Source organism: Carettochelys insculpta, chromosome 8 (assembly GCF_033958435.1).
Source record: "Carettochelys insculpta isolate YL-2023 chromosome 8, ASM3395843v1, whole genome shotgun sequence".
Classification (NCBI taxonomy): domain Eukaryota; kingdom Metazoa; phylum Chordata; order Testudines; family Carettochelyidae; genus Carettochelys; species Carettochelys insculpta.
In genome coordinates, this window is record NC_134144.1 from 28,549,671 (window position 1) to 28,577,343 (window position 27,673).

A 27,673-nucleotide genomic window follows, 5' to 3' on the forward strand; every position below is an offset into this window, starting at 1 on the left:
GTTGCCAGCAGGCTTTTGGGCTTCTGGGGAGCAGTTAAGCCACGGGGAGGGGCAGCTTGGGCCCAGTGCAGGGTGGCTAAGCCACCAGGGGGCAGTTTAAGCTGCTGTGGGGAGAGCTTGGGTCCCACATGTGGCGATTGGGGGGCACCCAGGGGGCAGTTAAGCTGCCTGGGGACAGTGTGGGGCCCCCTGGGGAGTGGTTAGGGAACACCTGGGGGGGCAGCTTGGGCCCTGCATAAGGCTGTTAGGGCCCCAACAGGGGGCAGCTAAGCCAGTGGGAGGGTGGCTTGGGCCCCTCATGGTTGGGCATTGGGACGAAGGGGGGCAGTTTGGGGCTTGAGTTCTGCCACCTTTTTTTTCTAGGAAAAAAAAAAAGCACTATGGACAACCACCTAACCTCAGGAAAATTCTCGCTAGGAGCCACAGGCCATATCACAGAAATGCTAATTCTGGAACTTTTCCTCTCAAAAAACCCCTTTGCCAGCTCTGTCTACATATTTACTCTGGAGAAGCCCTCATTGGACCTAACTACATCTCTTACATGATCAGGGCTCATATTCCTGTACCTCTGCTAAAGTTATATATGCCATCATGTGCCACCAATACCCCTCTGCTATGTATATTAGACAGACTGGACAATCCCTTATCCAAAGAATGAATGGACACAAATCAGACATTAGGAATCTGAATACACATAAACCTGTCAGTGAGCATTTCAATGGCATAGGCTTTAATACTATGGTATTAAGGACCTGAGAATCTGCATCCTAAAACAGACTTTAACACCAGATTACAAAGGGAGACATCTGAACTGGAATTTATGGTCAAATTCAACGCTGCGCTTGGTCTTAACGGAGAGAGCAATTACCTTATGCATTACAAAGACAGCTTCCCTATCTTTGATATTCGTAGTGATCTCAGGCAAGTCACTTAACAGACACATGCAGTGAGTAATTTTCTTCCCCTTCCTCCCCACCCTTAACCCCCCTTTCTGTCCTATGTAGCTGATTTGTTAGTTTTAATTTCATTTTTTTCTCTCTCTCTTTTATATTCATCATGCCAGTTTACCTTCAGTACTATTTCCAGATCGGAAGAAGTGGGTCTGTCCCATGAAAGCTCATCACTTAATAAATTATTTTCTTAGTTTTTAAAGTGCTACATGACTGCTTTTTTGTTCTGTGATAATACAGACTAACATGACTACCCCTCGGTGACTTTTAGTCCTTTAGTTCACTGTTGTCAAGATAAATGGATTAGCACTGCTATTTTTTATTCCTAGAATTTTCCAAGGTTTGATACTTGGAAAAGTTAATTATTTTCAATGAAATATATTTTCCTCACACTGAAATTGCCAGTAATTAAGCTTTTATAACGTGTTCTTCTTGAAAAAATGAGAAATCTTGTGATACCTTATCGACTAACAGATATTTTGGATCATAAGGCTTTCATGGGCAATTTCACGCTTTGTCAGATGTAAAAATACTTATTCCTACTGGTTATTTTTGGCTGTAGACTAATGAGCAGGTAAGAACTTCTGTGCCCACAGGATTAAGTGTCGGATTATGATAATGAGCACACTCATTCAGGAAGACAGAAGGGCCACTAGGTTTATTGTAATTAATACTCTCAAACCCAGTAAACAATATTTATTAACATATTAATTTTTTTTAAAGTAAAGCTTCTCCAGTATTCTCCAGGATGTTTGGTTAAAAGTTTGATTCACCTGTAAAAGTACTGAAATGGTGTTTGTCTTGAAACCTTTTGTTCTTTTTTTCAGGTTTTACAAACAGACCAAAGTCCCTAAAAGTATTTGTTAACCCAAGCAGCCATAAAAGGGAAGCTACTCATATTTATAATGAACAAGTTGCACCTCTCTTTAAGCTTGCAGATATCAAAACAGATGTAACAGGTAAATTGTTTTTAAAACATTATTTAATCTTTTTTTCAATAAACTGATACTTAAGCAACCACAATCTGAGTTTACTAATAATGTAAGGCTTTATGTGCAAGTAAGTCATTGAGAACTAAATTAAATGTAGTACAGTTGGGTCTCAACATTTGCAAGGGTTCTGGGTTCAGAACCCTCACGAATGTTCATTTCCATGTATGGGGGGCGGGGGCAGGAAGCGGCAGCTGCTGGTGTTCCCTGTCCTGGGGAAGCCAAGGTAGCTGCCTGCATTCCCAGCCCCAGGGAAGTCACAGCAGCTTCCAGCGCCCCCAGCCCCAGAGCCCCGGGAAAGCAAGGCCACTCGCAATTAATTGAATTTGCGAATGTGGCACTTGCGAATGGTGAGACCCTACTGTATTACCCACTTGCTTTCATTTTAGTAAATTGCTTTAGTTTTAGCAATTCAATTATTTGTTGACTATATTTTATTATTTATAGCTTTTCTACTTTTGGAATGTTTTACATTTAGTGTGGTTTTTTACATTGGGGTTTGAGTTATTTCAAAAGGAAATGTTGAACCTCACATTGGTCTGATGTATGTTTCTTATCTGTGGACTATTCTTGAGTTATAAAACTTTCTATGTAATCCTTTCCTTTCAGAAGGCTGTTCTTGCTTTAATTTGGATCCTTGCTAGTTATATTAAACCAGAACAGCTGAACAGATGTAAATTTGTTGGAAATTTACAAAGCTGCCGTCTAATTAAAGGTTTCTGCTGATGATTGACACCAGTGCATTAAGGATTGCATGAATCAGAATTATCTGAAACCACAAGAAAATGTAGGAATTTATGGTCTGGCTCTTCCAAGTTGTGGTGGTGGTTTTAATTCATTGCAGTAAAAGTTTAAAAAAAAAATCCTGTGTTTTTACTGTTTTTATTCCCATGCAGAAGGTACAAATGCCTTTCTATAGACAAAGGAGCAAATTTATTACCCTCTTCTGTAGCCTCATGAGTGTGCGATGCTAGGGGATAAAGAGAAGAACATTTCAAGCATCTCACATAGCCTGCAATCATGTTTACTTCTGAGAGAATTCTGTGCTAAAAATTTAAAAATTCTGTGCAGAATGTTTTAAAAATCTGCACAATTCTGCATATTTGTCAAAATTATACAATATAATCACACCAGTTTCAGTTGTTTTTGGTCACTTACTTCAAAATACTCGTCAGGATATATGTTTGTAGCAAAAAATATCCAGAAAATTGTTTTTCGATAAATCAACCCTTACTAGGCACATTAGTACAGAATTCTAAATACTAATTTATTTAAACTACAATACCCAACCATATTTCTTACATCCCTGAGAATTAAGTCAAGTCATGGCAGAGTCAGGGATAATGGAGGAGCTGAAGGGAGAGGAAAATAATAGCTGGGAGGAAACTTGGGGGGCTGATGAGTGCGTGTGGGAAGAGCATGGAACAGGTGTCAGTTTTGGTTTTGGGTTTCTTCTTTTTGTTTTGTATGAGGATTGGAAGGAACTGTTAGGGAGCTTCGCCCATGCATACTCTGGCTGATCCCTTACTTCTCTCATTTGGGCAGGCACATCTACCCCATTCACATGTCCCTCCACCCTCATTCAGATACCCAGTCCCCATGTGGCCCTGTACTTCCCTTCCCACTTTACCCCTGTGCCTCTACTCCCATTTAGTCTCTTCCGCTCTGGCCTCTACCACTAGCCCTTATGGGCTCCATCTGACCTCCCAGCAACCCCATTCCATCTGTTCTCCCAAGGTATATCAAAACTAGAGAGTTTTGCCAACAAAACTCGCAGAGCATCCACCCTAAAAATGCTTTCTGTCAATAGTAAATCAACAGAATGCAGCCCTTTGGGTAGACAGCATTCTGCTGTTCCGCCAGGAGGTAGAATGCCTTTCTCGACAGAATCTGTCGACAGAAAGCAAGTGTGGATGCTTCAGGATGGCCTTCTGTTGACATGTAAGTCCTCCATGGTACTGGCCAGCTGCCCCTGGGAGTCACACTGTCCACAGCAATCACAGCTCTATGCTCCCTGCCTGTGGCCATTCTTAATGCTGCAGGGACCCCAGAAACCCTGTGGCAGGAAGCTGAGAGTGTGACAGCAGCATGCTGCTTCTGCCGACACTCCACAGCCACTCTTCAGAGTGCATTGGCATCTCACGGCTGAAAGTCAGCAGCCTTGCAACACCCCTGGGACCCTCCAGGGAGCTACAGGAGGGGTCCCAGGAGCCCTCCCCTGCAGGGCACAAAATGCCATGCCCCATCCTGGACCAAGTCTTTGCTACAGGACCTCTTCAGCCTCTGGGCTGAGGAGCTGATCCTCTTGGACCCTTGGGGAAAGAAGAAAAATGCCCCTGCCTACACCTGGCTGGACACTGCCCTGGTGGCCAGGAGCCACCCTAGCAAGACAGTGCAGCAAGTCTGCGCAAAGGTTAAGGAGCTGACCCAGGGTTACACCTAGGGCTCCTGGATACTGCAAGATGGTGGGGAGCAGGACCCATATCTGCCCCTACTATTGTTGAGCTCCATAACTTCCTGATGGGTGAGGACTCCCCCTCGCTGCTGTCAACATGGCCAAGGAGGACCAGCCAGGGTCCCAGCCAGAGCTGGAAGAAGACACTGGGTCCAAGGCCAGCAAGGACACACTGGTGATTGCCCTGGACTCGGGTCCCACCAGCCAGGCCATGTGCAGGGTCTCCCCATACCTCTTCAAGGGACCCTCTGATAAGTAACCAGGGTGTGGTGAGGAAGGGGCCTGCCAGCTTCTGCCACAGCTGGAAGCAGGCCAGCCACACAGGCGATGATCTGACCCAAGACACACCAAAGCGAGCAGTGTTGCATGAATGATTTGCCATCTCTCTTCCTTGTCTTCTTTACAGCTCTACCATCCAAGGGTTGGGCCAGTTTCAACTCCCTGCCAGGGCCAGCCAGCCCCATCCTGAAACTGGAGCCAGCTGGCACCCACCATGGTGAGGGCCCACATGGCTGCCCTCTGGAGGCTCACCAATCTCCTGGAGCAGTGGCTGTGGGGTGACTGGGAGTGGCGGACATGGGCCTGGGACCAACTGATGTCCTGCTTAGACACTGTCACTGGCATCTGGCCCAGCCCCCTGCCCTCCTGCTCTACCAGGGCCTGCAGCACAACAGAGGTTTATTCCTTGTGGTTGGTGAACCTGGCTACACTGTGGTCTGGGGCATGGATTGGGATGTGGGTCCCATTGATCATCTGAGGCAGTTGGGGAATCCCAGGGCAGCAAATCCTGGCCATGACCATGTGCAGGTCTGTGAGACAGATGACTCTCCACACCAGGAATGTGTTGGTGGCCATAATGACCTGCAAGGGGAGGGGACCAAACACATGTAAGGGACTGGGGGAGGGAACCCCTGGGCCCTGGGGGGGACCCCTGAAGCCTCCCATGCCACTCCCTGCTGTGAGGCTGCTCCTTTGGCAGTAGGTCTGTATGAGGATGGGATGGAATCCCGACCACCACACCACCCCTCACAACCCCAACCCCACTCCGTGAGGGTCTCTCTTGGGAGGGACAACCCCCCTTTGTGCAGGGCCTGCAGCCTGAGTGTACCTTACCTGCATGAGGACAGCCCTGACAGTGGACTTCTTCATGCCAAACTGGTTCTCAATGGAGCAGTAGCTATCGGGGGTGGCCAGCTTCCACAGGGATATGGTGGGGCTGAATCTGGGTGAGATGGTAGATTTCAGGATTTTGACAAAAGGAAGAAAGGTGAGCAGTAAAATACAGACCCTTGATTTCAATGGCTCAGTGTCTGGTTGGCAGTCAGTTTCAAGTGAAGTGCCCCAAGGATTGGTTCTGTGGCCAGTATTGTTCAACATCGTTATTAATGACCTGGATGAGGGGATGGATTACACCATCAGCACATTTGCAGATGATACAAAGCTAGCGGGCGAGGTGGATATGTTGGACGATAGGGACAAGGCCCAGGGTAACATAGGTAAATTGGAGAATTGGGCCAAAAGAAATCTGATGAGGTTCAACAAGGACAACTGCAGTGTCCTGCACTTGGGACAAAAGGATCCCAAGCATTGTTACAGGCCAGTGACTGACTACATAAATAGCAGTGCAGAAGAAAAGAACCAGGGGACTGTGGTGGATGAGAGGCTGGATATGAGTTTACAGTGGGCCCTTGTAGCCAAGGCATATCGGGGTGCATTAGGAGAAGCATTTCCAGCAGATCTAGAGAAGTTATTATTCCCCAATATTCAGCACTTTTGAGGCCATATCTGGAGTGTTGTGTGCGATTCTGGGCCCCTCAGTTTAAAAAGGATGTGGATGCACTGGAGTGGGCAACGAAAATGATTAGGGGGCTGCAGGACATGACCTATGAGGACAGGGTGAGGGATTTGAGTTTATTTAGTTTGTAGAAGAGAAGAGTAAAGGACAATTTGATAGCAGCCTTCAACTTTCAGAAGGGGGTTCTGAACAGGATGGAGAAAGGCTTTTCTGAGTAGTGATGGATGGCAGAACAAGGACCAGTGGTCTGAAGTTACAGTGGGAGAAATATAGGTTGGATATTAGGAAAAACTGTTTCACCAGGGAGAGTGGTGAAGCAGTGGAATGCTTTACATAGAGAGGTGCTGAAATCTCAATCCCTAACAGCTTTTAAGTCCTGGCTTGACAAAGTCCTGGCTGGGATGACTTAGTTGGGGTTGATCCTGCTTTAGGCAGGGGGTGGGAATAGATGACCTCCTAAGGTCCCTTCAAGCCCTAGGATTCTATGATTCTATGATTTTTTTCTGCCTTCTACATTAAAAATATTTGAGGCTCATTAATTACGTATATGTGCAGTGGTGCAGAATTCCTCCAGGAGTACCTGTTGTGTATGAGCCAACTCTGCCACAGAGTACAAGGGGTGGGAGGCATGATGCTGTCTTGATCTTCCCATTCCTTTGCCCCATAAGGGATTTTAGGTACATGGAAAGTACCTTCTTCTGAGTTTCTTTGCAAATACTTCATGTGTGGAAGAGATTTCCTTCCCCAGTCTCCTGAATTTCAATCCCATCTGTAGTCTGATTAAGCAGGCTGTATCCTGGGGTGTTGTTCTTAGATAAAGTTTTTAAGTTGTGTAGGGAAAATAATGAATTTCTATACAGTAATATCTTTTTCTGAAAATGTAAAGGGGCCCAGTCCTTTTCTTGGTAAAGCAAATCAAAATGAGGTCATGCCCCACACCTAACAGAATACAAATAAATGGCCTTTTCTGGCAGCCACATGTGAGCCTATGCATGTAAGAAGGGTAGGAACAGCCCCAAAAGTTAGGCAAAAGACTGTAACAGAACAATAATGTGGTTGGGTTTGTGTAGGCTCTTAGTCTCAATATTTGTGTATGTTTTTAAAAATAATTTTATCTTTAGTGTAAGCTCAATTAAAGACATAGGAGGTGAGTCATCAAAACATGCACAGATGATTAGAAATTGATTTTCTTGTATACTGGTAATGAGTCAGTTAATAGCATTTTGACTTTTCTTAGTTTCAAATTTTAAAGAAAAAATCACCAGCTTTATGTAAATTCAAGTTATCACTTAAACATCTGTGCAATCTGCTGTAGATTGCTAAAGAATGACAGTCATAAACAGTCACTATATAAATATTTTAAATCATTTAATGTGTTCAGGTAAGACTAGCCATCTTGCATCTAACTGGTTGCTGCCTCGGTTGCTTTTGTTTTAATGCCAGGAACAGGGAGAGTACGTTTTTAAAAGATCATATCATTAGTCTATTAAATGGTTTGTACAGTAATTTAAGGAGTTCTTTCTATAATCCAAATAATTTGCCAATACATTTTATACAAAAGCTTTTGTAGATATGTTAATAAGAAATTAAACTATGCACCGTGGTTATGACAATAACCACCTGTTTCTCTTACTAGCAGAATAGCAGTTTTAAATTAATTCCTGTTTATTGAATACTAAATGCTGTCTAAACTAACTGAAAAACATGTTCTACATATTATTCTGTGGGCAGCTCTACTTTGGAAATATCTAAGGTACTGCAAGGTTTGTTAGCTGCCTAAGACTCCTCCTACAGGCAAACAAGAAAAATTGCATGACAGTTCCATAAGTGTTAATATAGAAAAACACATTTGTACAGTTTAAATATTTTAAATTGAGAATAAAAATTATGGTAGTTTGCACTTGTATTCTTTTCAGAAGCTTAGGTACCTCACTAATAGTGACTTCGATATCCTTACAAATAAAGATTTAGGATTTTGTCTGGTGATAAGGTTACTGTGTGCCCTAGTTCATATACATATTATAATAGTGGGTATTTGGAACAAATACTTTTTTCTGAAATCTTCAAAGAATCCTCTGTACTGAGGATTCAGTTTTCATTCATTATAAATTAACAGCTACATACAGTCATTAAAAATTCAGACTCATTGTTCAAAAGTATCATACAGTGAATATGAATCTCTAAAGTGGCCTAAAATGTAGTTAGTACAGTAAAAATCACTATTTTATGTAGGTTTTCTGTACCACTCCAAACAAAAAATATTTTAATAATCTTTTCAGAATGGTTCTAGAGCTCTCCTGTATCGAGCAGAACAGTAAGGAGTAATTAGCAATACTTATACCTGTAGGCATTCAACATTGTTGCTGGTGGAAAATGATAATACAGTACTTGTCTTAGAAATCTGGATATTTCATGTCTTGCTATTTACAAATATTAATGTTAGAAATTGTTTTCTTCCACATATTATGGAGCACACGAGAGATTGCCATTGATTCTAATTTCTGTTGTAATATATAGTATGTTTAGGAATCTTTGTGTGTGCCCGTGTGTGAGAGAGAGATACTCAACCTTTATGCCACTATATCACATACATGCTTGAGAATGTGATACATGTTAATGAGTAAATTGTAATGTAACACGTATGATACTTCATTATATTACTTTTTTTCTTGATCAGCCTTTTCTGGGAGAGGTGAGTATTATATTGTCAAATCATTTAAAACTGATACATTGCTATAACATTTAGGTGCAGAGCAAACCATAAAACAGCACGTTGGTAGGGCTTGTATAAAATTACATAGTGATTTTGTAGTTACTGAGGGTCAAAGCCAACACTAGGCATAAGGAGACTAAACAGTTGAATAGTTTCTTAGAGCTGCAACAAGCTCAAGTCCCTGCCCCTTTATTTATTCTTAGTTTGTGTGTGTGTGTAGGGGTGGAAGGGATATTTCTCCTTAGGGCCCCCAATATTTCTCCAAGCACCAGCAAGGCTGGGAGTCCAACACAGCAGAAAACTTACCCTTTTTATTAATTGTAAAATAAGTAAAGTTAGTGAGAAGTCTTTACTGTCCCCTCCCCAAATCGTAAGTATTAGCAGTGGTAAATCTGCTGCTCTACATTAGCAAGTGTAATCCCTCTGTGGCAAAGGAAGCAGTATTTATACATGTCATTCTGAACTGTCCCACATACTGAAAGGCCAAGACAATTTTCCTACTGTCTTTTGTTTTTGTCTTCATTGTAGGGATTATTCTTGAACCCTTCATTCTTCTTCGAGTGATGTCCCTGTGGGGGCGCCACAGTAGGTGTTGGGCTCTTCCAGCACCATGGATCAGACACTTTTCTTAGCAGCATATAGCAGGGGCGTGATTGCAGTGCAGGCCAGTCGCATCACTGGAAATTGTGTACGCAGCCCCCGCTCTCCTTAGTTCCTTCATCACTGCCCTCCACTACAGACAGAGCTCAACCTCTCTCTCCTCAGTCCTGTAGAGTAGGAAAATATAAGTTTATAGTTAGTCATTTCTTCATTATTTCTGTAGTCTACTTAGGCTGTGTCTACACTACAAATTTACTTCGAAGTTGACTTCAAAGTAAGCTGCTACTTCAAAGTAGCATGCAGTGTCTCTACACACACCTTCCCTTACTTCAAAGTTAACTTCCAAGTAAGGGAGGCTAACTTCAAAGTCACTACTCCATTCCCAGGAATGGAATAGTGGCTTACTTCGAAGTTTAACTTTAAAGTTAAGTGTGTGTAGACGCTCTTCTGTCCTTACTTCAAAGTAAGGAGTCTGCCAAGGAGGCGGCCGCCCCGGAGGATGGAGACACTCTTGGCCAGCTCAGAAAGGGCTCTATGGTCCCTGCTGGACACCTTAAAGGAAACAGCTACCCAGCAACCCCAGTCAGGAAGCTGAGACTGTGCCACAAGCAGGGCAGCATGAACTCCCACTCTTTTATTCCGAGTTAATTTCTGCAGTTATTAGTGAGATTGAAGTGACTGTTTATTTCAATGTGGGGAGGAGAAAGAAGAAGAGGGAATAAGAAGCCCTGTGATATGCATTATGTCTGTCTCACCGGGATTCAAGAAGTTCTCTAAATGCTGCGACCCTATGCCTCCCTCACATCCAAGCCTTCCCCATCAGGCTCCCTTCTCTGTAGGGTGAACATGGGACGTAAGCCAGGCACATCAAGCATACAAAAGCCTAAAGTTGTCTCATGCTCTTCCCACAAAAGCTGCACTTTGCATAAAGTGGCTCCAATCCTTGCTTCAGCGGCATTGACAACGCCACAGGTGTGTGTGTGATCTCTACCACTGGCACCGGCAGACCAAGCAGTGGCTGCCATGCCGAGCACTCAGGTGATGCCAACTGCACAAGTACTGCTCCTGGTGCCAGAACAGCACACAGTGCCATGCTGTCCTTTGGCACCAAGGGATCAGCAACAACAGGCCCTGATGCAGTCATTGTCCCGTATTTCACCAGGATGGTCCACAGCACCCTGGAAAGCTAGGGATAAATCCAACAGAGTTCCTTCACAGGATGAAAAAGGCAGCCTCTTCAACCTCTTGGTGATGGATAAAAATAGTCTTGGTGACTTTCAAAATGACCAAGTTCTGTCTATGTAAAAGGATAGCAGCCTTCTGACATCTAGTGTATGTAATTTGACTTTTGTATGAGAGGTGTGAGGTTTAGGATGAAAGGTAGAGAGAACTATGGGTTCATTGATATGAAATTGGGAACATATTTTCAGAACTTTCTGTAGCTGTGATTATGTGATTTTTTAAATAAGAGCTGCATGTCAGAGAGACATCAAGCACCAAATCCAAGTTTTGCTGCCTGATCCAGTGATTAGTCTAGTCAAATTCATTCTTGGTGGTTTTTTTTCAATGAACCTTACTCTCACATGACCATTAATGTGTTCAGAAGTGTATCATTTGCTTATGAGTAGGTCTTTTGTTTCTTAATAGTATTCTGTTTTAGGTACGCTTTCTCTTTAAATCTTAAACCACTTCCATAAGGCCAAAAATTCAGATGAAACATTTTTGCCTTGGAATTTTCTGGTTTGTAGAAATCTCGTCCATTCACATTTGCAAATAATTTTGGAATTTTTCACTTTCATTCTGAAACGGAACATATTTTCTCTGTCCAACTCAACTTTGCATGTATGGTCTTTAAACAAGCTTCTCTGTGCTGTCCTGGGACTTTATTCTTTGGTTATGTCTCCTATTTAAAGTTGGATCCATTAGGAAAGCCCTTCTGTGTCTTGTCCTTGTATTGCTACTGGAAATGTCAGATATCTGATCCCTTTTCCAGAAGAACTCAAAATAGGTGCTACATATCTCTGCTACTTTTGCTTTGATTAAGCTCTTAGTTATCTCCTTATGCACTATTGGGAGAGTTGGCAAAGCAGGTTTGCATGTTATTCCTTGGTTTGAACTCTTGGAGAGAAAATAGAACTGTGTTCTTAGAAGGAGACTTTTGCTCTGAAATTCATTTCCCTCAGGGGTTCAAAAATCCAAAATTTCTCATTCTTCAGCCTGTGATTCATGTCTTTTTGTTCATCCATGTATTTGACTGAAAGAGATGGGTTGAATGTATTAAGTCAAGCATGTGCTGTATGTGTTATGTGTAAGTTCTTTGTGAATTGAATTAATCATAAATGGATGTATATTACACTGAGTCCTCTGAGTACATTTTAACAAGTCAAAATCAAAATAGAAGTAACCTATTTGTCATAGAAACCATACCGCTTTTTATTTTTTCCCCAATATTGCCATAATAAGTTTTGTAAAAGTTGCCGTGTTCATTTTAAAATGTCTGGTTTAGCCCCAAAATCAATAATATTGCAGGAGAGGACTTTTACTGTAGTAAAATACTAATGATATAATTTTTTAGTCTTTTTTTACATCATTACACCAAAAGCAATGTATTGGCCAACGGTGTTATATTAGTCACTTTTATTGTTCATGGGGATTTACATTTCCAACTGAAAGAACAAAGAAACTGAATGCACCAGTGTTTTAATATTGCTAGAATCCTATTTTTGCTCATGCAACAGTATATGCTTTGGCAGCAAAATTGTAGTTCGCTAACTTTTATTTCAAGCTAAGACACGGTTTCAGATTCTCCCCAGTTATCCTAACTTTTATTGTTACAGGGAATTATTACAATAGAATTTCATTAGCAATGCTGAATTAAGTTCTCTGGTGTTCATTCTGTTAGTGTAATTAATATATAAATGTATTCTAATATGTAAGGAATGACTGAAAACTACATTGCTTTCTATATTATTTCATATAAATATGAAGAGTACAAATAATAAATGAACTTAGTTTGAAACTTTCTGTTCATATCAGCAACATCTGAATGTTTAGTAGAAATATTACATTATAAAGTTGGGTAGGTAATACTCTGGGTATGGAATAATTATTTATATACCAAAACTATTAATTTTAACAATATTTAGAAAAATTAGAGAAAAAAGCTTGAACAGTGTTGGCACCAGGGACAGACAAGCATGAAAAATTAATGTAATGTTGAATATGATGGTGCACATTCTTACACAAAAAATCTCTCTGCAAGTGTCATATCAGTTGGAAAAAATCTTTGATTGGTTGACGCAGCTGTGCTGTCTCTGCCAGCAAAAGTGCCCTGAAAAACACTAAATATGGTTATGATGCTTGGTGCCATCTGCAGTATGCCAGTTTATCCTGTCCTTATTGGCATTTTCAGTACTACACAAGACATCAACAACCACAGAGACAGACTAGTTTCTTCCAGAGGCTAACAGACCCTCATATGTGCTTGTGCCACCTTGCTTCTTGTGTCATATTCTGTTGTCCCTGGTATTTGATTTTATTTCATTTTATATTTGACCAGAATTTCATTTAAGCAGTTTGCATATTCTAGCATGGTCACTTGATTGTGGTTAGTATTTAGATAATTTACTTATAACTGATGATAGGCTTAAACTTTATCAATAATATGTCAGCTGTGCACAGAAACTTTTAACCCCTGTAAATGATCATTGGTCATCCTACTAATTTGAAACCATGGGCTTTAAATTAAAAACTGGCTATGTATCAGATACCACCAGATAATTCCTGTAACAGAGTATGATTTTGACCCTTTTGTTTATAAAGTTGTAAAATATGAAGGCATTTAATACTTTTAATGCATTTAATGATCAAAATATAAGCAAAACTAAATTAGTTACTAGGATCATAGTAACTATTATGAACATTAGAGGGACAGTAAGCTGTACTAAGTTGTTTTTAAAACTTTCAATATTTTAACTATTAAAATATCTTTTATAGTAACTGAATATGAAGGACATGCTCTTTCATTGCTTAAGGAATGCGAACTCCACATATTTGATGGGTAAGTTTGGTATTAATAGTTCTGCTTTTTACAGTGAGGTATGTAATAATAATCATCACATATGGTTTGTCTTTAAAAGCACTTAGTTTATAACACACTGGGGGTATAAATCTACCCTGTACTAAGCTACTGTGCACTGTGTTCCTGCTGTCATACCCTAAGAGTTCTCTAGTGTGCTTTGAATTGCCTTTTTGAAAACTCACATAAGTAAAATTTTGGTAAATTTATGGAATTCCTCCTGGTAAAATTTTAGGTTGCATTTAATTTATTCTGTTGTTTTCAGGTACATATTTGGACCAAATAAATCAGTTCTGTTCTAAACTTGGTATCTGTAGTGTATTTCTTTAGTTTTAAAAATTAGCTTAGTAATTTTAAATTCTTCATGTTCTTGCTCATGTCTGTTCTGTATTAGGGGTATGTACTTACTACATGCACCAGTGCTGGAAGTTTTTTCCCCTCATCGGCAAAAGTGCCCTGAAAAACAATAAATGTGGTTATGATGCTTGGTGCCATCTGCAGTATGCCAATTTATCCTGTCCTTATTGGCATTTTCAGCATGATACAAGGCGTCAACAACCACAGAGACTGAATAATTTCTTCCAGAAGGTAACAGACTCTGGTATATAGCTGTGCCTCTTGGATGTGTCTGAACATCAAACTGAGTCAGACCAGTTCCTCAGTGATGATGACTCCTGTGATTCATCACACACTTGATTGCAACTCTTCTTCTCTGAGGACACACTGATGCCACCATCTCCCTCTACAGCCAATGACTTCAGATTATTCCAATATCTTTATACGAGGGTGGCTTATGACACTCTAGAGATTGCACTAATGGTGTAGCCTGATACTCAACATTAACTCACCAGCATACTCCATGCCATGTTGTCAGTAAAACTGGTGTTGCCCTCATGGATCTCGCTAAACACATGTGGCAAACACCAGCCATCATTTTTGCCACTGGGCAGCAAGGCAGACAGAAAACATCAACTTGAAGGTTGCAGAGTTCCTCTTTACACCCCCCCATCCTCATTCCTTCATTGTTGCTGCTGCCAACCAGGAAACAGATTTTAACTAAATCCAGTCCTCCTGATAAGGAGGGGAAGCTATGTGATGGCATGGGTAGAAAGGTCTTCTCTTCTGCATTCCTCCAGCTACGTATATCAAATTATACAGCGTTATTGGCAAAATATATGCACTGCATATTTGAACAAATGTCTACATTTATTGAATACATTCCAGGTCATAAAAAAGAGAGAAATTCACAGCCAATACTAATGAGAGCTCGTTCATTGCAAGGAGAGCCATACAGGTCTCCCTCGAGTCTGCTGACTCTGCCACATGTTTCCTAGCAGTGGAAGTGGTTATGAGGAGAGCCTCATGGCTCCAACTTTCTGGTTTCCCAAAGGTGGACCAGACAAGGGTGGAAGACATCCCCTTTGAAGGTCCAAAACTCTTGTGGAGTCCACAGACTCTTCCTTGCACACCTGGCACAATGCCACAACCACATGCAGGTTCCTGTGCAAAATGGAACGAAAATAAGAATCCTAATGCACAATAAAGCAGCTATTTCACCTCCAGCATTTCACTCATTAATTTCTTTGTTTTTATATGCATCCCACTTATACCATACATACAGTGATGTTAGATAATGCAGCTGCTGAAAGCTTTGCAACTTCTAAACAATCTGAGAATATAAATGTAGATACTAAAAGGGAATCTCTCTCACCAACAACTCCAAGCCTCTTCTGTTCCCTGTGAGGGCTCCAGACAAGAGCTAGCCAGGGCTGCTATCATCTAACGCACCCCAGAAGTTGCAAGACGTGACTTCAATGCCCAAACAGCTGGGCAAGCCTAAGACTAATGTGGCTTGAAAACCTAAAACCATTGCATGGCTGGTACAAACATCAAGCACTGCTACTGGCAAATTAGCAGGTCTAACAAAGCCCCATGCTTGACTCCATTAGCACGTGCGCCTATCCTCCTTCATGGCAAGATAAAGGGTTCACAGCTGCAGTACCACAACTGGCTGGCAGCTCTTGATCTTCAGGACATGTATTTCCATATAGCTTTATGCAAGAAATACATCAGATTTATGGGGGGGCCCTTCCAGTACATGGTACTTCCATTTGGCCTCTCTACTGCACCGAGGGTATTCTCCAAGGTACTGGTAGTAATGACAGCTTATTTGCGGCTAGCTGGGCTGGTAACAGACCTGAGTGGAGCACTCACAGGGACACATCTCGGAGAATATCGTTATTGCACAAAGAATATCGCTACTGCACAAGGTGAGCAACGTCTTTCTTCTCCTGTCTGGGCCTCCCCCTAGCCCCAACCCTCGCTTCTCTGCTTTTTTAGAAAATTGGTTGTTTTCTTGTTCAGGATAAGGAAAGAAAGAGAAGAAAATCTTTCTCTTGCATTCCTTATGGTTGCAGTTACTCAGCTCTGAGAGGGGTCTTCCTGTAACAGCCAGACACTCCCACCGTGTCTGCACTTGGTTTAGCCTCACAAAAAGTGCCTCATCTGCCACAGATAAAAGGGCAGTCTCACAGGAACTGGAAGTTGAAGTTAAAACTCCATATGGAGAGGGTACTTCAGTCTGTAGTGGACTCCTCCACTGAAGGACCATCATAGGGTGGGTCATCGCAGAGCCCTTAACTTCAGCGGGGTAGACGTCTTCTGTAAAAGACTCCTAAAAATGTGGTTTCTGAGGAACTGGCCAACCAGAGGGGACTTCCCCAGTGTAGCCCTCTGCACCGACAGCAGAACAAAAACAAACTCCGAGTCACTGGCCAGGCAGAGGGAGGTACTACTCTCCCCGCCCACCCTGCAGCCCACAGCACCCACACTAGAGTAAAGCAGACGCTGAGTGATTGGCTAGCTGGAGGTGTCCCCACAGCCCTGAACCCAGGAAAAATAAAGCGAGTGAGCGAGAGACAGAATCTGCAGCCCTTTGCAACAACAGAGAGGGGAAAAAAAAGTACCATGGAGTGTATTCTCCTGCACCCAGGGCACCATGTTCTCTACCCCAGCTGTTCTTCATCAAGGGCTGCATATCACCTGAGAAGCCAGAGGCAGTTAGGGTGTAATGAGACAGACAGTTGCCATATGGTCTCTACATGAGTGGCATTCAGGAAATTTTTGGCATCTGGTCTGACAAAACTTCCATCTACGGTGTGCTCTGCATCTTGCCACCTGTTAGTACTGACAATGTACTATGAACACTTCTCTGAGGTGCTGTGTGAGCCCATGGCAACACATGAGGTTTTTTGTTTTTGTTCCCCCGCCCCAGTGAGTGTTCTGCAGCCTCTCAAACATTGGTACTGATAAAGTATCATGGATACTTGGTGGTACAGTGTGAACCCAGAGTACTATGTGAACTCATACTCTGGAGACCAGATGGTAGGGGAAGAACAGCAATCACCATTACATGGTACCTGGGCCCCAATACCAAGCTCACCCAGGCACCAAGAATCATTCCTGGCACCAAGCTGTATTCTATCAATACCCCAGTCAATGCTGCCTCTACCCGGAAACAAGTTTGACAGTTGTCAGGAGGAATTCGTGACCTACTGTCACAATACAAGGATCCTCCCCTGTTCCATCAAGCCAACCCACAGTTTTGGTATGGGACTGATGGAGTAAGCCCAGCATCCATTCTTCCCCGCACCCCACATGCCTTATTGCAATGCTTGGGCAATAGGCTTACACATGTCACAATCATCCAGTGTCTCTCAGAGAGAGTCCACTGGATAGTCCCTAAAGCCTGGCTGGCCAAAGCCCCTGAGCTAGGCCTGGAGGAAGATTTTAAGAATAGGAAGACCTTGAAGGTGAAGCTACCCCTCCAGCAAACTTCTATTTACCTCTACCAGAAAAGTCCCACTGTAAAGGCCATTCTTAAAGATGACTGGATAATAAGCACATTGGACTAGACACAGCACTGTATGTAGCTGATACAACAGCCTGCCCAGTCTTTGATAGTGGTACTAAGGCAGTCTTCTTGGCTACAGCAGTCTGGTTTGCTCAAAGAGCTGGAGACGAATTCAAGGATGAAGGGCCCAAACTCTTCACAGAGAAAATGGATCCTTTTCTCCAATCCTGGATTTCTGGACCACGCTATCCTCCCTGGGAATGTACACTGCAGGGCAGAAAAAGGAAATACACTTGTCAGCCACTCAGTACTCACCATCTGAGCACAGTTACAAGCTATAGTGTAAGAGCGCTGTGGCTTGAAGTGGAAGCAGCCTGCACTGCAATCCACTACCTATCAACCCACTTCTTCTAAGCACTTTCCATGTGGTGATCAGGGTCCTGAATAGTTGCAAGGTCAGCTACCATCTACACACCTGTCATACCCTTCAGGAGTTGCCTGGCATTGTTTCACACCTCTGGCAGAGGGCCCAGGGATTATTTCGAAGAGTTACAACATTCAGTTTGCATCCCTTCCCCATTCCAACTCTCCTTCCCTGTCCTTCTCAGGGACCTTCCTCCTGAGAATCTACTTTATCAGGTAATATATCATTTGTTATGCTTGCTGCAACTCAGGAGCACAAGGGGGTTCTCTCCCATTATTTTCCATCTTCAAAGTGAAGCAAGGCTGCAGTCCCATTCTAGACTTCAGGGCATTAAATTATGGGAAGACACAGATGTTCAAGATGTTTCTGGTAGCAGCCATTATTCCAGTGCTCAGACATTGAGAATTCTTACATTCTGCCTTTGGGCAGGACTATTATCAGTACAGATGGCTCCGCCGGATTATTCTACAAGTTCTCCTCATTGAACTGGAGCACTAAGTCTGTTACTGCTATCACAGTTTATCAGTGGCAGTCTCAATACAGTACACAGATGCATTACCCTGGGACAGATGCCTTCCTAATAGCCTACGGGGGACTTGCCTACCCAACCACAGGGCATCAAGCTTCCATAGAAATGACCATCTGTATCACTTGGTAGCTAAGTGCGTGCAGAAGTGTTTGTATGCAGTCCTACCTTTCACCAAGAACACCTACATGAATGTCATGATGGACCTCTATGTTTTACATATATCGCTTAGGGTGCCCTTGGTCTTCCTCCCTCTTCAAGGAAGCACTCAGCCTTCAGAAATGGTGCATCCTTCAGAAGGTGATCATTCCTGCTGTCTGTCTACCAGGGATACAGAACATGGCAGACAACATCTGCAGTCAGAATTTCTGGCACGACTATAAGTGGGAACAGAAATCGGGGCTGTTTTCACATGTAATTTTCCCCTTTGGGGAAAAATTACTATAGATCTCTTCACTATGTACTAGAAAAATAAATATCCTCATTAGTGCCCTTGGCCTGGCTTGTGGAAACATTCCTTTGTAAGTGCACTCATCTTTCTGCGGGACAGGGACTGTGCCTATTCTTAATTTTTCTCTTCTATGCAAGACCCTGTTGAAAATTCAGCAAGACAATGTAAGAGTTATTCTGCCCCCTTTTGACCAAGACAAATCTGATTCTTCTACCTGACACAGATGGCAATATTTCCTCCTGTTTCTCCTCAGCTGATTCCTCACCTAATCTCTCAGAACAATGGGCTGCTCCTTTTTCCCCAATGTGAGAGTCCTAGGCCTGCAGTTCTGGCTCCAAGTTCAAGGCCTAGAGGCAGAAAGCTCTGAGTATCTGAAAGGTGTGTTACTGCACAGCCAAAATTGACTGTGCAACATGCTTACCTGCTAAATGGAAATTATTCCAAGTCATAGCTATTCCACTCATGTAGCCCTAACGTTATCTTCCCTCCCTCTGATTTTACATTGCATTTTAGATGTCAAAAGGTCAAAACTTTCACTTGGCTCCATTAAGATACATCTTGGTAGTGAAAATGTCCTTACACGACCACATAGACAAATACTCTGTTTGCTTATTGGCTAGGTGCATGGATTCCTTAAGGGCACTGACTCATCTGTGACACCATCCTCTCCAGCCTGGGATGTTAACATAGTTCTCAGGGCTTTGACTACACCTCCATTTAAGTACATGGCAGTTTGTTCTCACATACGTCTGTGAAGACACCTGTACAAGAGATGATCTTTTTGTAACTGCCATCTCTTCAACTAGGCATGTAAGAGAAATAGTAGCCTGATGACACATCTGCCACCCTTAGCCTTTTTTTTTAAATTAAAAGTCTAAGGCTATATCTCAAGTTTCCTACCACTATCTGGATTTTCCAGGTAAATCAACAGATCCAACTCTGTTTTTTCCCCAACAGCACATTGTGACAACAGGGAGGTGATTCTGCAAATGCTACATATTAGAATAACACTGGCATTGTACTTGCACAGGACTAAAGATGGTAGGAAATTCCCTAAACTCTTTTCGTCATCCACAGAAAGATTTCCAAGCTATGATATTGGCTCAAAGACTATCCAAATGGGTGTCTGATTGCATTAATCACGGTTAGCAAGGGTACAGCTTTTCCCCATCCAGGGTCCATCTGCACTCCATGAGGTTAGTTTCTACCTTGTCTTATTCCTTACAGATATTCCTAGCTCAGTAATCTATGGGGTAGTGACTTTAGACCTCTGCTCACACGCACTCAGAACATTATATAATCAATGAAGATTTGGCTCCTATTGTCATCTTTGACTCCTAATGTCATCTTTGACTCCATAGGACTCTATGTAGTAACAAACTCCACTCTGAAGTCAGAGGCTTCTGGGGTTGTCAAAGATTCAAAATGGTGATACTAGCCTTAATTATCCTTGCATTACAAGAGGGGATTGGCTGTCCACTCTTGACCTCCAGGATGCGTATTTTCATATAGCTATCCACCCATCACACAGATAACTCAGATTCCTCATAGTGAAACAATATTTTCAATACAGAGTGCTCCACTTTGGCCTATGCATGGCATCAATGGTCTTCCCAAAGGTACTAGCAGTGACCATCTGGGTACTGCATTTCAAGAAAGATGTGCAGAAATTGGAAAAGGTCCAGAAAAGAGCAACAAGAATGATCAAAGGACTAGAGAACATGACCTGTGAAGAAAAGCTGAAAGATTTGGGCTTGTTTAGTTTGGAAAAAAGAAGATTGAGAGGGGACATGATAGCAGTTTTCAGGTATCTAAAAGGGTGTCATAAGGAGGAGGGGGAAAACTTGTTCTTCTTGGCCTCTGAGAATAGAACAAGAAGCAATGGACTTAAACTGCAGCAAGGGAGGTTTAGGTTGGACAATAGGAAAAAGTTCCTAACTGTCAGGGTGATCAAACACTGGAATACATTGCCTAGGGAGGTTGTGGAATCTCCATCTGTGGAGATATTTAAGAATAGGTTAGATAAATGTCTATCAGGGACTCCTTCATTCCGAGCAAGCTTGCAATGACGCTAACCAGAATTCTGTTCTCCAATTTCAGACATTGCATAAACGTCCCAAAGTGCACCTTCATAACAACCCTCAGACTCAAATTTACAGGGGGTGTTCTTGGATTGCCAAACTGCCACAGCTTCTCTTCCCCTACACAGGCTACAGGCAATTCAGAACCTTGTCACCACACTGCAACTTTCTCCTACTGCAACTGCTGGACAATGTCTATGCCTTCTTACCATGTGGCAGCAGTGATCTCTGTTGTGCCCCACGCATGCCTGAGGATGAGACCTATGCAGGCCTGGTTCAGAGAGGTGTTCAGGCCCCAGGTACATCTGTTGAACAAAACATTCAGCATCCAGCCACAGTCAGGGGCTCCCTCACTTGGTGGGTGCAACCCCACAATGTGTGCGTAGAAGTGCCATTCCAGAGAATCCCCCCTCCAATGATCATGATTATGACAGAGGCCTCTCTACTAGGGTGGGGTGCTCATCTTGGGGATCAAGTAGTCCAGGTCATGTGGCTGCCAGATGAGCACCTTAAGCATGTAAATCTCCTAGAGCTCGGAGCAGTTCATTATGTCTGCATGGACTGCTCCGTGCAGATTTCCAGCACTGTACCATGGATGATGACAGACGATACAGCAGCAACACACAACATAAACAAGGCAGGGTACACTCCAGGAAGCTTTGCTGTGAGGCTGTTCAGCTGTGGGAGTTGTGTATCCCCACTTGCTGGCAACCTACCTACCAGGAACAAACAATATACTTACAGGCTACTTCAGCTGCAATTTTCTGCTTGAGCATGAGTGGGAAATCACAAATCCATGATCCACTACATCTTCCGCAAATGGGGTTTTCCAACCATGGATCTCTTGCCACAGCTGCCAACACATGCTGCCACCATTCTGCTCCAGACATGGATTTGGCTGCACTTCACTGGGGGCTGCCTTCAACATCACATGGAATGCACCTTTGGCATACGCTTTCCCACTAATTCTTCTCATGCACTGAGTTGTGATCAAGGTAAAACAAGACAGTGCTTGAGTCATACTCATAGCACCCTGGTTCAGACAAACCTGGTTCTCCAAACTTCTACATCTGTCCAGATGTTGCGCAGACCATCTTCCTCCTATGTCTGTGCTCCTCACCCAGTCAGATGGGTCCGTCCATCACCCAGCATTGACCACCTTCACGTTTACGCACGGTTCCTGGTTGGCTGACAGATTTAGAGATTTATTTCTAGTGATCCATAAAAGAAGACTTAATTATGCCTTGTACTTCCAGAAAAGTTCCGCTTCTCTTACTTGATATTGGCTGAGAGCTCTAATCACTTGCAAAGATAGTATTTATATTTTTACCATGTAGTATATTTGCTTCCTAGCCCACAAAGGGAGTGTCTTCTAATTTTTGGCTGAGGTACATTGGTATAATAGTTGGATCTTTTAATACATATGGCAGGACAAAAACCAAAAACACATGGATTGCTAAACTCTCTAAATTAAAGAAGTGTGGATGAAAATTATTTTAAAGGCCTACTATTAGGTTTTGTAATCTCTTACAATTTGTTTAGAAAAGACAACTTCAATGGCTTGGTGGGAGGTAAGCATTTCAATTTATATATCCTTAACTTTCTTTTGTCATGTCCTTTATATGTTCTGACAGAAGCCAGGAAACTTCATGAAAGTCTCTTCTCCCTATTCAAGAGCTTAAAATGTCATGTTTTTTTTTCAGAGAAGTATTTCAGTTTAGACAGGTGTAATTGAAAACTGATGGAAGAATCTTGTACATGATGGCTATTTGTTCATATTGGAGGCCTTCACATCACCCATAGAGTAGCGCAATAGAATCTAAGAACCACTTTGTTTTAGACTAGGATTATGATTTATACTAAAAACAACAAAAATTTGCTTCTTTCCCTAACCTCTGGCTGCTTGTCTCTATCCTTAAGTTATTCTGTGTAATTGTAGGTCACCAAGACCTTCCCCATCTTATGCTTGGGCTGTGAGTTCTTCCTTCCTGAATGTAAGGAAAGTGCCCAGCAAACGGGTTTTTATTGCAAGCAAACAAAAATATGGGCATGAATGTGCTAAATCTTAAGTCAGGGGTAAGAACCCACTTACAGGATTCACAGTAAAGTGCTTGTAGTAGTCCTGGCTTTATATCATCCTATTGACAATTAAGGAAGTAATGAATGCAACATAAGCCTTCCAAACTTAGTATATAACAGCAACAAAAATAAGATCAGGCAAGCCACCAAGGACTAGCCATAAAGATGCAGAAAAGAAGTATGCTCCAACCTTTTGTGTCTTGGAAACTTAATGGCTTTTATATGGGTAATTGTTAGCCAGAACTTCCTTTCTTGTTTGATGGGGATGAGATGGATCTTCATTTAAAAATAAAACAATAAGAAAAAATTATAGCAGATGAGGAAAATATGCCAAACTTGAGAAATGTAATTTCAGTTTTTATAGTAGGATATATTTCATTTTCCAAAGAGTTTACCATTATTGGCTGAATTTTTGGGTATAGTTGCAAGAACATAATCGAAGATACATGTATGTGGAAGTAACGTCCATTGAACAAACTTTTCCAACAATTTTAGTCTTATAATTTTTCATAACATTGGAGAATACTAACACCATATGTTTATGATTAAATTATGTTTATTTAGGGACATTTCTACTAACATTGAAATGCATTGTTTTGTGAAACTGCTTAATAGCTGTTTAAGAAACAAACAAAAAATATATTAGCCACAGCAGTTTATTTACAGGAAAAAGCATTCTCCTCTATACTCACAGCAGGTGGGAGTTTAATTACCTTATACCAGAACAATGATTAAGTACCTTCATACAAAGGATTGCTAGTAGTAGAGTTTTATGCCCTGGTGTATCCCTCAAGTGTTTGCCTAGAGTCAGGGTTAGCTCTTTCAAAATGAAGCTTAGCTTTGTTTTATTGTATTTCTGGCAATTAATAAACACTGACACACAATTGGCTCCATTCTGCAAGGTCCTGATTTGTCCCTCATCCAGCGAAGAAGTTAAGCAAGAACTTAATTTTGTCCATATGAGTAGTCCAGTGGTGAGAGTTTAAATACTAAATTGCATAGAATATTGCATACCTGATTTGTTTGCAAGATTATTAGATGTTTGTTTAGATATAATGCTTAATTCTACTCTGAAGTGCAAAGCCATATATATATATATGAGAGAAAACAGAAATAAAGGATGTTCATGTTGTATCTAGCTGAATGGTGAAATTTTGATCTCTTTCCATACATGACAAGACACAGTCAAATTTCTGAAGCTTCCTCCTCTCTCCCAACACTTTCAGAGGTGTTGCAAATTGCCTGATTTGCTCTCTGTTCTCACTCTTCCCTCTTCATTCCAGAGCTGGAATGCTGCAAATTAGCTGTTCATGATGTTTTAGTGCTGGGAGATAGGGAGAAAGAGTAGATAAGCGTGGTGCCCAGGTGCACGAGAGGATTGGTTGGGGCTGCAGATGGAACCCCACTGAACACCTGTTTGCCCAGCTGATATTTTGAGTGTGTAAAAATCTGATTTGCCCCCAGTTTATACTATTGATTTACCATGTGCATTGTGCTGAGTTTAGATTATAAACCTAGATTTAACAGAGATTCTTTCATTTGTAATTTCTCTGGTCGGTATCATTTTCTAGTTCTTAAGTATAACGTTAAGTAGGTGCAGTTGTGTTTTAACAGTGGCCAGATGTGGTAATCCTTTTCACATTGATTAGTATCTTACTTCTCAGGCAATCCTACTGATACTATTTCTTTGGGATTGACTGCAGTAGCCAAGGTCCAACAGCATGGGAGTAAGGGCCACAGAATGCAATACAATACTAATGATAGAGCCTTTCCTAAAATAGATAAACTAAATAATTTATTAGGTGATGAGCTTTTCTGGGACAGACCCACTTCTTCAGATCATAGCCATACCAAAATAGACTCAACATATAAAGCACAGAGGTCCAAAAATTATCATCAAGGTTGACAAATCAGAAAAATTGTTATCAAGGATGGCAAATCAGAAGAGCAGAGGGACAGTGGGGGCGGGAAGGGGGAGGTTTGGAGGTGGGGAAGTAAAGAGTTAGATAAAACATCAAAATAGGTACAAGAGTCCTTTATAATGGGTCAGGTAATTGCTGTCCCTGTTCAAACCGTGTGTTAATGTGTAGAATTTGAATATGAATGTTAGTTCTGAGCATTCCCCCTGTAGACGGTTGTTAACATCCCTTTTCAGTAGAACACAAACTTTCAGGTCAGGCCTGTTATTTCCCATAGACAACCTCCCCACCTTATGAGGATTCTCACTACCAACCACAGGCTATACCACAATAATACTAATCCTGGAACTTTTCCTTGCAGCAAGCCCTGTTGTCAACTTTGTCCACATATCTATTCTGGAGATACCATCACTGGACCTAACCACATTAATTAGAGAATCACAGGCACATTCTCCTATTCCTCAACTAACATCATATATGCCTTCATGTGCCAACAATGCCCGCACACCATGTATATAGGACAGACTGCAAACACTCTTTGACAAAGAATAAATGGATATAGAACATCAAAAAACTCCAAATACACAAGCCTGTCAGTCAGCACTTTAATGGAGCGGGCCATTCTCTTAGAGACCTGAAAGGGACTTTAACAACCGTCTACAGAGGGAATGCTCAGAACTAACATTCATATTCAAACTCGACACATTAACACGTGGTTTGAACAGGGACAGCAATTACCTGACCCATTATAAGGACACTTGCGTGTGTGCATGCAACCCCCCCCGCCCGCACACGTGCACTCAGTGAGATCAAGAAAAGGGATAGAGGTAGAGCCCTACAGGTCTGTGGATGGCTGCATCTGTGGAAAACAGAATGGATACCCGCTTAGAGCTCTCTCCCCTTCCCTCCCCCCTCAGCTGGCAGGAGGAGTGGGGAGTGCCAGGGCAGGCAGGGGGCACCTGCCAGCTGAGAGAGGACACAAAAAAACTATATCCTAAATCTTCCTGCAGGAGGGCCCAAGTGATGGTCATGCCCGGCCCCCTTCTTCCCCTCCCCCTCCCACTTGGTGAGCACTGACCTGCAGAGTCCTGGACCTGAGTCCCTGCTGCCACCCATCCCCAGTCCCTCCTTTTCTGCTGCCCATCTCTTCCCCGCATGATATTCCCCGCTCCAGAGCTGTTGTGCAAATGGAAGTAAAATACAGATCATGGATTGCGGATCAGATGAAGAGTGAACCTGGCGGATCCAGATCCACATTTTTGTATCTAGGCAGGATTCTATTTAGAGGCACAGTTAGCATAACAACTGTGACAATCACATTTAAAAAGAGGTAACCAGCACCTGTAACATTTACAGTATTTAAACATTGCTTATTATTCACACCACTATAAATTGAGACCTTATCTATTTGAAATGTTAATGCCTTCTGAGTTTTCAACAATTTATTGCCTTTGGATTACAGTAGTATGTTTTATAGGCTAGAATGAAAAAAAACAAGAACTGTATATTGCTTGCCACTGAAAGAAACGAGTGCTTGTGCAGGTCAAATAGATTATTAAGACATTCAGATTTCCTGTGTTCACTATGGCTACGTCTACACGTGCCCCAAACTTCGAAATGGCCATTTGCATGGCCATTTCGAAGTTTACTAATGAAGCGCTGAAATGCATATTCAGCGCTTCATTAGCATGCGGGCGGCAGCCGCGCTTCGAAATTGACGCTCCTTGCCGCCGCGCGGCACGTCCAGACGGGGCTCCTTTTCGAAAGGACGCCGCCTACTTCGAAGTCCCCTTATTCCCATGAGCCCATGAGCTCATGAGCTCATGGGAATAAGGGGACTTCGAAGTAGGCCGCGTCCTTTCGAAAAGGAGCCCCGTCTGGACGCGCCGCGCGGCGGCAAGGAGCGTCAATTTCGAAGCGCGGCTGCCGCCCGCATGCTAATGAAGCGCTGAATATGCATTTCAGCGCTTCATTAGTAAACTTCGAAATGGCCATGCAAATGGCCATTTCGAAGTTTGGGGCACGTGTAGACACGGCCTAACTTACCTATCCTACTTCACAGATTTGTAGCTGTCTAGTTAATGAACTTGGGAAGTGATGGTTTTTCACTGTGTGCAGATTGTGACAACTGTGTGCATGCATGCTTATGTAACAACAATTCAACTATCTAGAGATTATTCTGTTTTCTAAAAAAAATTAGAAATATATATATAAAATATAAACATATACAATCATATAATTTGTAAGTATTTGAATTGTCCTGTAGATATTTGTTGCATTACAGTTGTCTTTCATCTATGAATCAACAGTGAAGTATGAAGAAAAAAAAGGCATTTATCTTCCACAGCTGAGCCTCATGCCTGTTTTTTTATAGGGTGGTTTGTGTTGGTGGTGATGGGTCTGCCAGTGAGGTAGCACATGGTCTACTTCTTAGAGCTCAGATGGATGCTGGAAGAAATACAGATAACATCCTTTCACCTGTCAGAGCACCTCTTCCTCTTGGCATTATACCAGCAGGTGAGAATAAATGATACTGATTAATTTAAGTACCTTGCTTAAATCTGTCCGATACGTTATTGACTATATAAGGCCAGAAGGGACCACTGTACTCATCTAGTCTGTCTCCTGTATAACACAGATTATAGGACTTCTCTGAATTAATTCCTGCATGAATGAGAGTATATCTTTAAAATTTCCAGTGATGAAGGACCACCACATCCCTTAGAACAATGGTGTCCAAAAATAATTCAAGGATTGCCA

The 27,673-nt window shown here is 42.2% G+C and overlaps 1 protein-coding gene across 1 annotated transcript in view; it reads left to right on the top strand.

The window, feature by feature from the left end:
• Nucleotides 1-27,673, top strand: part of CERKL (CERK like autophagy regulator) — a 139,501-nt gene that overhangs the window by 74,729 nt on the left and 37,099 nt on the right. Inside the window, exons 3-5 of the mRNA XM_075001786.1 lie at nt 1,778-1,909; nt 13,499-13,562; nt 27,288-27,430. Of these exons, the coding sequence (XP_074857887.1) occupies nt 1,778-1,909; nt 13,499-13,562; nt 27,288-27,430 (339 nt within the window). The remainder of the gene's footprint in view (nt 1-1,777; nt 1,910-13,498; nt 13,563-27,287; nt 27,431-27,673) is intronic.